Consider the following 15,531-nt stretch of genomic DNA (forward strand, 5'->3'; position numbering starts at 1 on the left):
CCATTTGAAGTGGGGGAAACAACGATTATTCTAACTTCCATTCTTCTACGGTCTCCAGGAAGGTAAGTATGGACTAAAATCCCACCATTCAAAGAGAAGGACAGATACCAGTTTTACAAATGGTGCATTTTGCACAGGTAAAATAATCCGCATTCATTCTTAACATCATCACATAGGAAAGTAGATGAACTCTGTCCATGAGAACATTTACTACATGTAAAGAGATCCTCGTGCTGGGAACAGTGACTAATATCTCAAAGAGTGAAACCAACAGATGAAGTAAAGAGCAAAGCAAAAAGGGACCACAAAATTGGTCACTAGCTAAAAAAAACAACAACAAAAAAAACAAAAACAAAACAAAAAACAAAAAACAAACCCACAGAAAATATACGGCAGTGCTAAAACTGTAAAACAAATGCTAGATAGAAATAGTGGACATTAATAGACAAGAAAAGTGATTACTGGGGACTTAGAATACAGGCAGATGACAGACAGACAGGCAGACACACACACACACACACACACACACACACACACACACACACACACCCCTTTGGTAGTACGAGAGACTGGACTCAGGGCCACACACATGCTAGGCAAATGCTCTACCACTTTAGCTTTAAACTCCAGCTTTGTCAAAATGTTAGAGAAGAAGCTCAAATTCTTGACTCCATTTTAGATAGAAGACTAAGAAAAACTTAGAAAAGGTTCTATTTTAATAAATTAGACCCTTCAGAGCCAGTCTGTGAGAACTTCCAGTCTCAACCCTCAAAGAAAGGAGCCTCTTGCTCTGTGCTCTTGGATGTCCTTACAAATGGAATGAAAAGTTGGGCTGGGAGATGGTTCAGTGCCTGCTTCACAAACAGGAAGACTGGAATTGGGATCCCCAGTAACATGTAAAAAGCTGTGTGGTAGCAGACATCCATAGCACCAATGCTAAGGTGGGGAGTCAAAAGGATTCAGGGAGCTTGCTGGCCTGCCAGTCTAGACAGATTGGTGAGCCAGTGTACAGTGAGGGACCCTGTCTCAAAACAAACAAGCAAAATGGTATTGGGGAGCTAAGGAAGACAACTCATGTTGACCTCTGGCTCCATGCACACATGTGCACATGTACCCACATGCATGCGCTCGTGTACACACATGCAAAACACACACACACATACACATACACACACACAACACATACACACACACATACACACACACACATACACACACACACACATACACACACACACACGGACTTGAGGAAAAGAGTTAAATTCATCAAAGCAGTGACAAAATAATGCCTAAAGAAACAATTGGACTAGTTTTGTCTGAAAAAAAAAAAGAATATAGAGAAGTTCAGTTTATGCCTAGATTTCTCTGCTGGTGGTTTTTTTTTTTTTTTTTTTTTAACTCTGGCTTTAAGCTCTACGCATTTGTGCTTGTGGCTTTCTTGCTGGCATGCCCCGTCCAGGGGGGGTGGTAACATGATAAGAATTGCTGCTCCCTCGGTCTCAGCCCCCTGACATAGATGATTAGGAAGGCACAGGGTTCACAGCATGGCTTCTCAGTTCAAGTGTGAGGTTTTCACATCTGTGTCAGTGGCCCTTGCTGCAAGCCCAGTTAGGAGCTGACTGTTTTCACCCTCACTAAGAGGTGAAAATGGGCTTCAGTGTCCCCTACAGATAAAAAGTACCTGGAGCAGAAAAACTGCACTGTAGGGAAACGTTCACTGACTGAGAAGAAGATAGTAACAGGAAGAGGTGCGGGGGGGGGGGGGGGAGCTGCATAAGACAAGACAAGACTGGGGAAGATCTTACAAACTCCTGAAAGAAGAAGGAGAGAAGAACGTGTGCAAAGATGCCCGATGCAAAAGAGCAGAAATGGGAGAGATTCACCAGTGGGGTTGCCAGGGAAGCCGCAGAGGGAATCCTGAGAGTCTAGATGCAGGGGTTCAAAGTCAAGTGCGGTGTACTTCCTCAGAAAGTAGTTAAAGCATTTGTTAGGTGGAAGGAATAGAAGTATTAGCTATAAAAAAAAAAGTCAAGTGTAATAAAATTATTTAGTCTAAGTGGGATAAAGAGTACATTTGATTTAAATTTAAGATCTTAGCATCTTAAAATTTCCATGTTTAAAATGGAAAAGCAATGGGCTGTATCTCGGTCAGGAAAATGTTGCCTGCCCTGCCTGCAGCCCTGTGGTCCAGCCCCATTGCTGCAGAAACTGAGTGTGGTGGTGCATGCCTGTAACTGGAGCTCAGAAGGGTAAGACAGGGGAGTCAGAAGTTCAAGGTCAATCTCATCTATAGAACATGTCTGAGGCATCTTGGATTCATAAGACCTTCTCTCAAAACTACAATACAATAAGATGGCAAAGCTCAGAGTTAACGTTTTCCTCATGACTGTCAATAACACACTCTGCTCAGTTTTTCTCTTGCTGGTAGTTGACAGTCACAAGCTATCATCCCAAAGTCTCATCCAACTGTGGCTAAAATAGGGGAAGATGGATTTATTTAGGGTCCTCATAAAAAGACTAATAGCAAAAAGGAATTAATTTACCTGTGTAGGCAAGACCTTTATTTAAAATGTATGACATTTTTCTCAATATATATGCCGTCTTTGGAAATGACTCAAATCAAATGTAGCTGCAGAAATTGTGTCCAAACACTCGCTAGGGAGTAAACTGATAGAAAAAAAGGCACCCAGCTCTGCCTGCCCACTCCCTGAGCTCTTAAGCACAAATGAAATGATCGATATCAGCGCTCAACTGAATACACACCTGCCAGCAGGCCTCCTCTCTGTGCTGCTCTTAGAACAAAATTCTATGCCATGTTAGAAGGGAAAACCACGAAGGCCCTTTCCCTATTTACTCTCTGATTCACAATTGCGTGAGCAAACACTGGCATTCTACGAATGAATACACCGTAAGTGGTTTGGGTTAATCCTCTGGCTCCTTTACTTTGTGACATTCATGCTTCTCATACAACCAGTGACCATATAAGGTACACAGCGGACTCATGAAGTACCATTCAAAGTGCTTTAGGCAACCGGCTCGGACAGATGTGCCCCCCAAGTTTTATGCCAGGTAGACAAAGCTGTTTGAAACCACACCCTATGAGTTCTAGGACCACCCAGAAGGCAGAAGCAGCAGCCCAGCCCCGATACAACATGCTTTTCCCGGGTCTTCAGGAGCATGTACAAGGTTGCTGTAGTTGGGATGTAGCTTTCTAGTTTCAGCGACAGCCCCTTGCCAAGGGTATTTAGGCATGCTTTTGAATAAAGTAGCATCCAGGAGCCCTGGAGAAAATTAATCTCAATGAAACAACCTTTCATTGTTGGTTCTCAGTAGTAATAAGCACGAATTCAAAATAACAGCCGCCATACTTCTGTTCTTTGAGTTGCTATCATGTGGGCATGTCTATTATTTTGTCCACCTCCTGGAATGTTATTTTTTAGGTACTATTGCTAAATACCATTGGTACTAATACTACTTTAGATTTCATCTACTGATAAAGCCACTCACTCTCTGACTTTGGGAATCAGAGGCACAAAACTTTAGTTTTCAGAAAAAAAAAGTGCTTTAAAATTTATTGATTCAAGAGAGCACAAACTTCAATCTTTCAATCCTCTGAAATTTTCATGAGAAAGGTTAATAATTACTAAAGAAGCCACTTAGCCTGCAACTATGTTTGAAGCCATTGAGAAGAAAAAGAAACGACTGAAATGAAATGCTTAGTGATGGCAGCAGCCTTACCTATCAGGGTGTGGAAGACCGCGGCGATGGCACCGGCCACCACCATGCACAGGACGGCTTTGGTCCTATCTCTCTTGCTGTTCACAACACCAGGCCCACGTTTTTAAAGTCACTCATGGGGCCCGTGAAGAACTTCATCAGAGAGTACGCCAGCCCATAGCTGGCCAGCATCTCCACAGCATCTTCCTTGACGGCAGCGATGCCCCGGTTCAAGGCCTGCAAGGGAGAGAAGAGCCAACACTGGCGTGAGAAACAGAGCCACGTCTCTGGAGAATCCCACCTCCAACACGGGACTTGGCAGATGCGCTTTCCAGGGAAATGGTGGGCAGTGTGTAGGGTGAGGCTACTCCTGAGTTTGTAGAAATACTGGCTTTTCATTTTTTTTTTTCTTCACATTAGCTTCATTCCAAATACCTTTTTCAGGGGAGATACTTACCCATTAGGGAAAGTAACACACTCAACAGTATTTCTGAGAATCAAAAGACAGTTCTAAGAGTATTATTTAAAAGATGATGTTTTAAAACTCTAGCCTGTTGTAGTAACTCATGCCTGTGATCCCAACATATTGGAGGTTCTTGGGTTCTAGCCCAGTCTAGGCTACTTTACTCATATTCACCTCCTCACCTTCACCTGACCTGACCTCTTTTCTCTGATCCCCTTTTCCCTCCTGAGAGAGTCCCTGTTCTGCTCCCAGGTCACACGTGTGTGTGTGTGTGTGTGTGTGTGTGTGTGTGTGTGTGTGTGTGTAGCTAAATCTAGACTCACTTAAGAGAAGCCCGCACCATGCTGTCCTTCTCCCCACTACCCTCTCTTGTTCCCGCCTGCCCTTTTCCCTTTAGACCTTCTCCTCCCTTCACACCGCGGTTATAAATTGTTTACAGTACACTTATTGTTAGAGTAGCTTTAAGTTCTTGGAAAACGTGAACGAAAATGACACAGCTCTCTTTTGTCCCCTCCCTCCACAAGCACAGTGTCTCCCCAGCTATCCTGGCCCAGAGTGGGACGCTGGCTACAAAGGATGAGCCTGTGGTGACACACTGTCATGACTCGTCTGTAGTCAACGCGAGGGCTCGTTCTTTGTGTCCTACATTCCAGTAGGATTTACTAAAGTCTAATGACATGTATCCACCGTCACAGAGTCATCATTTAAAATAACGACACCCTAAAGCCTTTGCCTGCTGTGTTCACTCTCCCAACAGAAGAGTCTTTCCACAGCACAGTCACACTCATAAAAGCTGGGTTCAGTACGCTCACTCAAAGCAGAAATGCATTTTCCCTGTCTGCCCCATTTCTTCTGGGCAGATAGCAGTCCATAATTTTCTCTGTAAACAGTTGTGGCACAGCCTAAGTGCCACTTTGCAATCGTCTTTAAAGATGCCGTGCAGAGCACTAAATGTGCCAAGGAGTTTGTGAAAGACGAAAAGCTGGACTCAACCAACAGACCCACGATGGCTCTTCAAACACATAATATTTAAGAATCATTGCGCTAAATTTTAGCAAAGCAAACACCTTCTATGTTCTACTGGCTGTAAGGCTGTTGGTTGTAAAGTATGTTATTTATGTACCACTTAGGTTTAGGTACCACTAAGTAGGGATGAAACTCTCCCAATTATAATTGAATACGACCTGCTTATACAATGTATTCAGACTGCAGACATGCTATGGTGTGTGTGTGTGTGTGTGTGTGTGTGTGTGTGTGTGTGTATGTGTGGTGGGGTATTTCATATTTTACTGAAAAGTATTCCAAAGGCCAGGTCTCTAATATCACACACTGTCAGTTCAGGCTTTGCAAAACTCAAGGGCTTCAATTCCTCATGGACACTTTGTTTCATTGTCTTTACTAGAGATGCTGCTGAGTCACACAGTGAACACTAACAGAGCAGAACATTCTGCCCAAGGCACTACTGGGAAGTCCCAGATGCATTTGTAGAGAAATACCACTGTGTGAAACAACCTTAGAAAAGCCTAGAACAAAAATGTATGACAGCTGAGGAATTAATCCTTTCGCTGACAAAGGTGGAATTAAAATGCCAGTTTTTGACAAGTCTTTTCAATTCTATTTCTAATTTATCTTCTTTTTCCCTGTAGTAACTTGAAGTTATCCACAAGATAGTGTTTATAGTTTAGTGTTTGTAGAGCAGTGATAACTCTTAGTTTTTCTTTGTTTCTTTAAGAAGCAAACGTTTCCTTCTATCAAAGCAGATCAAATACCTTAACACCACAGGGCAAACTAAAAACCAAGAAACGCCCAGGTAATAAATCCTATGTTTAACTAGAGGGCTCCTGTTATAGAATAATCTTTTTATACACTGTGAAGATGTGTTACTCTGATTGGCTTAATAAAAAGCTGAACAGCCAATAGCTAGGCAGGATTTCTGGGCAGAGAGGACTCTGGAAAGAAGGCGGAGACACCAGGAGACACAGAGCAAGCAGGATGGGCAGAACAGAGATGAGGTAATAAAGCCACGAGGCAGCACATAGATTAATAGAAATGGGTTAATTTAAGTTTTAAGAGCTAGTTAGAAACAAGCCTAAGCCAAGGCTGAGCTTTCATAATTAATATACGTCTCCATGTCATTAATATAAGTCTCCATGTGAGCAGATGGTCCAAAGAAAAGCCCAACTACAGGCTCCTGCTATGCCTCAAAGTTGCCTTACCAACTTGGTCATCTACCAAGTTAGGCCACTGTGAACCTGTGATAGTCACTCGTGGTACCCATCATGTCCTGCAGATCCCCAGGTGGCAGGAAGCCAAGAGCTGATAGTCACAGGTTATGAGGACGAGTTCCCTGCTTCCATGTGGGTCACTCATATACAGTTCCCCACGGGACCTGGAGGTAGACTCCAGCAGACACCGATTCTTGCTGCCTCCCCTCAGCACCCTATCCTGCTTGCTCCACTCTCTTCAGAATGTGCTTGCTCGTTAATGTACAATGTACAAGAATCTATTCTCCTTAGGTCTTGCTCCACTAAAAGTCAATGTAGAACAGTTTTTAATTGCTAGCTTCTCAGCCTACCAGAACCTGCAGAATCCACAGTGCCAACACTACACCATGGAATCCCTTCTCGGCCTCCCAGAACCCAAAGAATTCACAGTGCCAACACTACACCATGGAATCCCTCCTTGTCCTTCCAGAACCCAAAGAATTCACAGTGCCAACATAACACCATGGAATCCCTTCTCGGCCTCCCAGAACCTGCAGAATCCACAGTGCCAACATAACACCACGGAATCCCTTCTTGACCTCCCCAAACCCATAGAATTCACAGTGCCAACGTTACACCATGGAATCCCTTCTTGACCTCCCCAAACCCATAGAATTCACAGTGCCAACGTTACACCATGGAATCCCTTCTTGACCTCCCCAAACCCATAAAATTCACAGTGCCAACGTTACACCATGAACCCCCTTCTCAGCCTCTTAGAAATGGTATTAGTTTAAACCCTCCCCATCTTTCCTGAAGTCTATGATTTTGAATTTTAAATGTCTTTTTAAAAAACATTTACTCTCTGTGTGTGTGTGTGTGTGTGTGTGTGTGTGTGTGTGTGTGTGTGTGTGTACACATGTGCCAGGGCATGTATGTGGAGGTCAGAGGACAACTTGCAACAGTGAGGTCTCTTCTTCCATCATGCAGGTTCCAGGGACTGAACTCAAGTTGTCAGGCTTGGTAGCATGCACCTTGTCCTGCTGAGCCATCCCACTGACCAGTGAACTGTCTTTAGTGCATAAAAGTGTGTTAAAATTTAAATGACATTATTTAGCACAAGTTTCAAATATACTTAGTAGCATACCTTTTGTTTACATGCTTTCTTGACCAATTTTTTTTTTTTTTTTTTTGTTAAAAAACAAACAACCACAACCACCCATTAGTCCTGGCTGTACTTTCTCTTTCCACCAACAGTTTCCGATCTGAGTCCTAAACCTAGAGGTGAGGTGTGCGGGAAGAAAGGCAGAGCTAATGACAGCTGCTGGTAAGGCAGAGAAGGGTCAAGAAGGCCAACAACTATGGCAGTTTGAGGAAAGAGCATGGGGTTCACATGGGCAGACCTCAGCCTGGATCAGCTTCCATCACTCAACTGCTGAGTGGGTCACTCAAACGACCGCGGAAGAGATACGGATAGGCTGTGCACAGGGCACTAGTTCCTAGACTAAAAAGGACACTGAGAGCAAGGACTTTCAGTTAGGAGATGCTGTGGCCCACAAGACATCCCACTGATCTAATGTTTGTGGTGATGCTGTTAGATGCATACCTCACTTCAAAAAAAAAAAAACCAACTTATCCTGACTTTAATATTGAAATTCATAAAAAGCTTCAGAATTAAGAACATGTGCTAGGTTAATGCTTTAGTTCTTTTTATTCTTGTTTGTAGTAATTTCTTCCAGCCCAAATTATTACTTTTATGATTTTCTTGATATCAGAGTATTGTTATTATGAAGCACCATTGATCATTCCACAGAACTTGTTGCATGCATTTTTAGCCTTTGCTATTTACCCATCTGTAATAAGATGATTTTGTTCTACTTTATGGCTTTGTTTACACACTTCACTTTTTTACTCAATCTTCCAGGCACTTTTGAGAGGTGGATCAAAATTAACTACCTCCAAACAGTTTACATTTCTTCAAAATCACAAACGGGACAGACCACTCATCTTCCACTTATTTGTGATGACTTCTTACCATCTGTTAGGCTCTGACATGTCCCTCAGCCACCTGTTGTTTGTACCATCTACCCCCCTCTCTTTTGTTCACAACACACTCACTTCCTGGCACACTGTATATTCACTGTTACCTCAGGTATCTATCTCCTCTGAGTACAAGCTCCAGGGAGCAGAGACCGACATGGCATGGCTCTTTCCCCAGAACCACAGCTTGGCAGGGTATCCCATGTATGACAGGAGGATGGACAGACTGGAGAGTGAAATAAAACATGTGTAAGAAGTATAAATATCCACTATGAGGTGTCCTGAAGGAAAGCAATATGCCCAGGAACTGGCAGTCCTGGGGAAACTCATTTAGGGAGACTGAGGAACCCCCATAAGGGAGCCCTGGGGCTGACATATGAGGGGTGAGGAGCCAGTGGGATGCAGAACAGCAGGAAGGCTGAGCCTCAGGAGTGAAGCACACACAGAGTTTGAAAAAGCAGATCATACTAGACAGGGCAAAGAATGTAGTTCTGTCACCAGCTGCGGTGACAGGAGTGGCCCGGAGAGAAAAGGGCACAAGCTCTGATCAAGAGTTATGGGGGATCCAGGCCAGAAGTGGAGGCATGGAAACGTAGGGTAGTGCAGGCAGATAGATCCAGATAATTTGGAGGCTAAGTAACGAGAGCAGAAGATGGTCTTCGTGGTGGGTGTGAGGCAAGGGTAAAATGGATGACTGTTGAGGTTCAGGGTTGAGCAGTTCGGAGTTCACTAAGATAGGGCTAGTGCAGACAGAGAGGGTAAAGCACCACCACAGGTGTGTGGCATGCAGGGGAGCCCTCTGTGTGTAGACCTCCTTTGTAGTCATCAGCACAGGGACAGCATTTAAAGCTGGTGGTCTGTGAGAGATCCTCTGGGAAGGCTATAGATAGAAAGGACTAGAAAGCCAAGAATCCTCCATGTAGGTCTCTGGGGATACACCCAAGCCTGTCAAGGGCACGCACGCTGAGTCCTGCTGGCATGTGACTAGGCTGCGTTGCCAAGTTAACTGGGTTGGTCAGAGGTCTCTGGCAATGCTGCTTGAAACCCAGCTGCATCTTAGGCCAAGTCCAGGAGAGGCTGCTGTGGCTGGGGAAGGGGACCAGCTATGGCTTTAAGATTCAGCTCAAAAAGTAGCTGCAATGCCATTGAGATGAATGAGGTCTCCATGAAGGCAGAATTGCTAGTTCAAGGCCAGTTCCTACACCTTCAGTTTTCTAAAGCAAAGACATTTGAGCTTAGACTGTGGCTGGACCTAATAGTACCCCAACACACGATGATGCTAAAGACGACGCTACCCCTTGTTCACAATTCAGTCCTAGTCCCACATGAGACAGCACGGGTCTCTCCTCCCACTTCAGATCCCTGCTGAAGACCAGCAGCAGTGCGGAGCGTGGCTTACAGACACAGCAACTTTCCAGAAAAACCGATGGGTCGCGGGCACTTCTGATTCGCCTATCCTAGCATCGGCCAGATTCCTGGTTGCCTGTTTGCTCTTTTGTTCTGATGCAACACGTTTGTCAAACCACAGGCCATAAAAAGTAAAAATTCCCCTCCAGGGAAATAGAACTCACAGGTTTGATCTGGGCCTCCCCTGGAAGAACTGTTTAGGACAGGAAATCCTAAACCCCCAACATTTGTTTGTCTTTTTTTGTTTTTCGAGACAAGATTTCCCTGTGTGTAACCTTGGCTGTCTTGGAACTCACTCCGTAGACCAGGCTGGCCTTGAACTCACAGAGATCCTCCTGCCTCTGCCTCCTCAGTGTTGGGATTAAAGGTGTGCATCACCACTGACCGGCAACACCTAACATTTTGAACTTGGGACCTGGAGACTAGACAAGTCTGCTAAACTGCAGACTGAGATTCTTCAGGACACGTCACCTGTTCCCTCAAGCCTGCTGTCACCCCACACCCATGACAGCTCAAGCAGTCACTGTGAGCCTCCTTCAGCAACACCCACAAGTCAAGTCTTTAGACTGGGACTCAATACTTAGTTACTCAGTGTACTCTTCCCATCTTCTGTAAGCTTCAACTTGGAGAAGAGCTGGAATCTAGTACAGAACATAACCCACTTCCATGGCACTCTCCAGCCTCCATGGTGCTGACAACAGCTTGGCTGTCTCCAGTCTTCCTTATTGGTAGTCCTCATTCCCTCTTAGAAGGACCCGGCCTGCTACATCTTCTACAGTAACGGCATCAGGAGAGATGAAATTCCTGTTTGCTTGTTCCCTAACACAAGAAAATGAAACAAAACACCTGTGGCCCAGGCCTTTCCTCACCGCCTCACTCCTGTTATAGTGTAAAGGCCAGTCTGATCGGGTAGATCAAGGGATGGCCTCTAGTCTTCTGTGGGGCCTTGCTCGTATCTGCTCCTGTTTTATCTGGCTTCTGCCTATCAGGGTGTATACAGCACGCATCTTGTCCATCTCAAGAAGAAATGCCTTGACTCCGTCCTAGCCACACTCTTTTCTCTCTCTTGTTCGGCACTGGCCTATGTACCCCCAGGCCCCACGACTGCACATACACTGTGCGTTCTGGTCACCTTGAGGGCAGAACATGACAGGTTCATTTGTTACCAATTTTCTCAAATTTACTTAACACCATGGATGTCTGAATTCAACACAGGAACAAAGACGAATGATCTGTAACTTATATATGATCATTACTGGGTAAAATCCTAGCTTTGGGCTTGGTTTTATAGGTTTCAAAAAAAATCACAATTCTTCATAGATGTTTATGGACTTAAAATATGGAAAGTGATGACAGGTACACTGTACCTAACCTCATGATTCTGATATTTGCTGAGTAGATAGGCAGGGTGTCTCCTGATATGTCTGCCCCAGCATACTCTAGCCCCATGTAACTGGGAACCCAGTTGTCTCTTAACCATAGTAACAGGGACAAAAATAGAATGCAGCATTGGGCCACATGATTAGCCTCGTAAGTGTTAAGCTTAAACACAAGTTTTTTTTCAACTCTCCTCTTTCACTTGCTTTGGAGGGTTCTGGAATACAGGACAAACTATTCCCTGACAGAGTTATACCATGTTGAGGAATTTAGTTGCTTAAGAAGAAAATCAAGCTTATAGGTTAAGACCTAGAGAAAACGAGAGAACCAGTTGAGAGTGGAGTGACTGGGCTGGCAGTCTGGCTTGGAGGTAGAATTCTTAACTACTTACTATACAGGAGACCTTGGTTCAACCCCCAGAACAGCAAATAAACCAACAAGGATAGAGGGTGAGTGTGCCATTGTGGATCTCCAGGTTCCGAAGATGGGGATTGTGAGGACACAAGAGGGATGGATGGCTATCCAATTCAGGAAGTGCCTAGAGCTGGGGACTCTGAAGCTACCAGAAGACCAGGGCCATATCAGGAGAAGCATCTTGCTGTTCATTCAGAAATGGCTTTTCAAATTCTTCTACAAGGTTTCCAGCTGGGATTTGATATTCAATGCTCAAAAGTCCTATTTTTTTTTTTTATTTTAGTAACATGTTTCCTTTGTCTCATCTTGGATGAGAGAAACCCTTAGACTTACAGGCCTAGACAACCCTTTGTTGTGTGTGGAGACAGTCCAGGATGTTTTCTAAGCCTTTTGATAAAGTTGATTTTTCCCTCTAAAGCTTCAGAGTGTCTGTTACACTCATTACATCATGAAACAGTTAAAGGGTAGTTCACAAATCTTTCCTGAATTCAACATCTTCAGGAAAGTGACATTTGTGGAGGTGTGGGAATTAGAAGAGCATGGCTAGACCCAGACACCTGTGGGGTCAGCTTCTTCTAATTACTGGGGTGGTCAGTCATTTTGGATGTCAGTCCTCCCCAGGATTCTGGGTTCCTGTAATTTTCCACTGTTATTGTTGTTTGTCTGTATTTTAAAAAGTGGTTTGAGTTAAATTGGATCATTTGTCTTCCGGGTGCTTTTCCAGCTACGTTTTGTTTTTTTTCAAGGGTTTCTCTACAGCTCTGTCTAGCTGGAGCTCCAGCCAAGAGCTTGACACCCACGTGTGAGCCTGTGGTCTGAAGGGAACAGCAGGCAAATGAGGCTGGTCTCTTTAGAAATCAAATATGGCTCTGCTCTGTAGGTCTATATTTAGTGTTTGTTGAAAACCCTGAGATGACTGGGTCCAGCCAAAAGATGATAATGGTGTTTGCTGCCACTTGTGATACATAGATGAGAGTTTATAAAGAGAGAGAGAGAGAGAGAGAGAGAGAGAGAGAGAGAGAGAGAGAGAGAGAGAGAGAGAGAGAGATTCGGGAGGCAAAGGCAAGTGAGTTTGAGGTCAGTCTGGTCTACATGGCAAGTTCCAGGCCAGCCAGGGCTGCACAGTGAGACTCTGTTTCAATAAATGAATGAATAAATAAATAAATAATTAGATAGATAGATAGATAGATAGATAGATAGATAGGAAGATAGATAGAAGATAGATAAATGCCAATCACCAGAAAAGGTACAATGAAGTATGGCATAATTCAATGTGTTCCTTCATAGGTCTGGGGTACTAAAAAGCATTTTTTTTTTAATTACTGCCTTAATTTGAAAACCGATTTAATCATGAAAGGACATATTCTAGTGTCACAGAACTTCTCCACTCTCCATTATTTAGATATAAATCTTGTCTACTCAGCCAAATTTAACTGGCGAAGTTTTGACAAAGAAGGAATATTTCTAAGGAAATTCTACTACTAGTCACTTGCATGCTTATAATCCCAGCACTTGAGAGGTGGGAGGCAGAAGGACAGGAGGAGTTCAAGGTCGTTCTCAGGCTACATGCTTATCTAAACAAAAATCAGAAAAGAAAAAATAAAATTCTAGTGTCCTTTAGAAAAACTCTAAAGGCTTCCTGTGTTCTTAAAACAAAACCAAAACCTCATTTTCACCATGATGTCACATTTTTACTGAACCATCTTATTTCCTAGTAGCTTTTTATACTTACACATGGTCCTCAAATATTTCCTGGTTAATACGTCAACATGATACCTGTTCATGTCAGACCTGAGTTTAAAAACATCAGGAGGGAGTGGGGTCATGGAGGAGTTGGTAAAGCGTGTACCCTGCCACCATGAGGACCTACTTCAGACCCCTAACATCTAAGCAAAAATCTGCTAGTGGGAATGTGCCTGTATTTCAGGCTAGGAAGGAAGAGACAGGAGGGTTCTTGGGGATGGCTTGTCAGCCCGTCTAGCCTAATCGGTGAGCTCTGGGTTCCTGGAAAGAAAGCTCTTGTGTGGAGCCCACTGGTGGACTAGTATCATAAAAGTCACAGGGATTTTGGATTGGATTTGGAGGCCTGCTCCAAAGGAGGAAATTCATGGTTGGTATTGAAACCTTGCTCAAAGGTCCATGGCATGGGAAGTCAGAGGTTGTAGGGAGAACTGACTGCTACTATCATGTTGTCAAGGTGCTTTCCAAGTATTTGTTTATACACATTTGTGTTTCCTTCAGCCATTGCCAGAGAAGCTTTCCTCTGCATCAGTCAGCTATTGATGACAGATTCATAACTGGTCTTCAAAGCGCTGCGAGAAAGTGACTATTGAATACTTAGCCCTAAACAGGGTATTTATACCACACTGCCACGAGGTTCGTTACGGAAAAGGGGGCAGAAATAATGTAAGAGCTGAGGATGGAGAGCTGTGTTGTGAAATGCTGTCCCCTGACATGGCCATCGCACTCACAGACGCACAACAGCTATGGTTTCCTGCACAAGATTCCGCACCATCAGGCCAAACATTCTAGCAGGCAGCACTAGGTGGATTCAGTGGGTTCCAAACAAACAAACAAACAACCCAAGAAACAAAAACCAAAACAAACAAACAAAAGGAAAAACAAACGAACAGGGGAGCAGATAGGGTCTGGAAAGACGGCCTAGTGGTTAATAGCACTGGTTGCTCTTCCAGAGGACCCAGGTTCAATTCCTAGCACCCATGTGGTGGTGGTTCACAACCATCTGTAACTCTAGTTCCAGGGGATAGGATGCTTCTTCTGATCTTCAAGTGCACCAGAAACACACGTGGTGCACACACATACAGGCAAACCTATTTTAAAAAAAGAAAAAGAGGACAAGATGAAGGGTCTTGGGGGTGATGACCCAGGAGAGTATGAGGGGAGAGTTGGGGTGTGGATATGATCAAGATACACTGCTTATCTATATGATATTGTTGAAGAATAAATAAAAGATATTTTATTAGACAGGTGTTGGTGGAGCACACCTTTAGTCCCAGCACTTGGGAGGCAGAGGCAAGCAGATCTCTGTGAGTTCCCGGCCAGCCTGGTCTACAGAGTGACTTTCAAGACAGCCAAGGGCTACACAGAGAAACCCTGTCTCTGAAAACAAAAAAGATAATCAATTAAAAATAGGTGGAGAGACAGAAAGGTTGGGTCAGCGTCTGGCCTCCATAGGCATGCACATGCATAGGGATGCCAATAAACAGAAGGCTAACTTGGGGGTGAAAAGAGCACTTCTAGAACCTTCCATGCTTGCTCTGTCTCTGCTGGCCAGATTTTTCCTGATTACTCTGCCACCGTAGCCTTGGCTGGGGATATCCGGGTGTCCGAGCTGCTCAGAATCTCCATTCCCTGCTGTTGTAGTCTCTGACTTAAATACATATTGTTACATGCTGTCTGTCATCTTCCATGATGTCTGCAAATGTATTTACACACTAAGTACAAGCAATTTGCACTTGGCCCCTCTGACGCCCTGTCACTACAGTAACAATGATGACGAAAGTAGCTGAGCATCCGGCACCTGCTGTGGGAAACCCTGTTCTAAGATCTCTTCTTCTCATAGTTCTGTGACTCAAATCCCAAGGTTAACCTTCTATTTCAGAAGACTGTTTGTGGAATTGTTATTGCTTTTTATTCTGTGCGTGTGTGAGTTATGTGTGTATATAAAGGAGGTGTTCCTGCTCATATGTATGTCAACATCGGGTATACTTTTCAATCTCTCTCCACTTTATTTTTTGAGTCCGAAAGGAGTGGGGTCACAGTATCGAATGGCAAAGCCCAGGTCTGGTCCCTGTCCTGAAGACTAGGCATGGAAGTCCCACAAAAGCAGCAGCTCGATGACTCTCCTGGACTGTGGCTTCCAGGGAGTTCTTTGGGGGAAAGAACAGA

General features: G+C 44.1%; 1 protein-coding gene across 1 annotated transcript in view; it reads right to left on the minus strand.

Annotated features, from left to right (window-relative positions):
- Positions 1 to 15,531, minus strand: part of Ankh (ANKH inorganic pyrophosphate transport regulator) — a 139,323-nt gene that overhangs the window by 51,316 nt on the left and 72,476 nt on the right. The window contains 2 exon segments of the mRNA XM_059276191.1: positions 3,739 to 3,825; positions 3,828 to 3,954. Coding sequence (XP_059132174.1) covers positions 3,739 to 3,825; positions 3,828 to 3,954 — 214 coding nt within the window.

The sequence above is a fragment of the Peromyscus eremicus genome, chromosome 11 (assembly GCF_949786415.1).
Source record: "Peromyscus eremicus chromosome 11, PerEre_H2_v1, whole genome shotgun sequence".
NCBI classification, from domain to species: Eukaryota; Metazoa; Chordata; class Mammalia; order Rodentia; family Cricetidae; genus Peromyscus; species Peromyscus eremicus.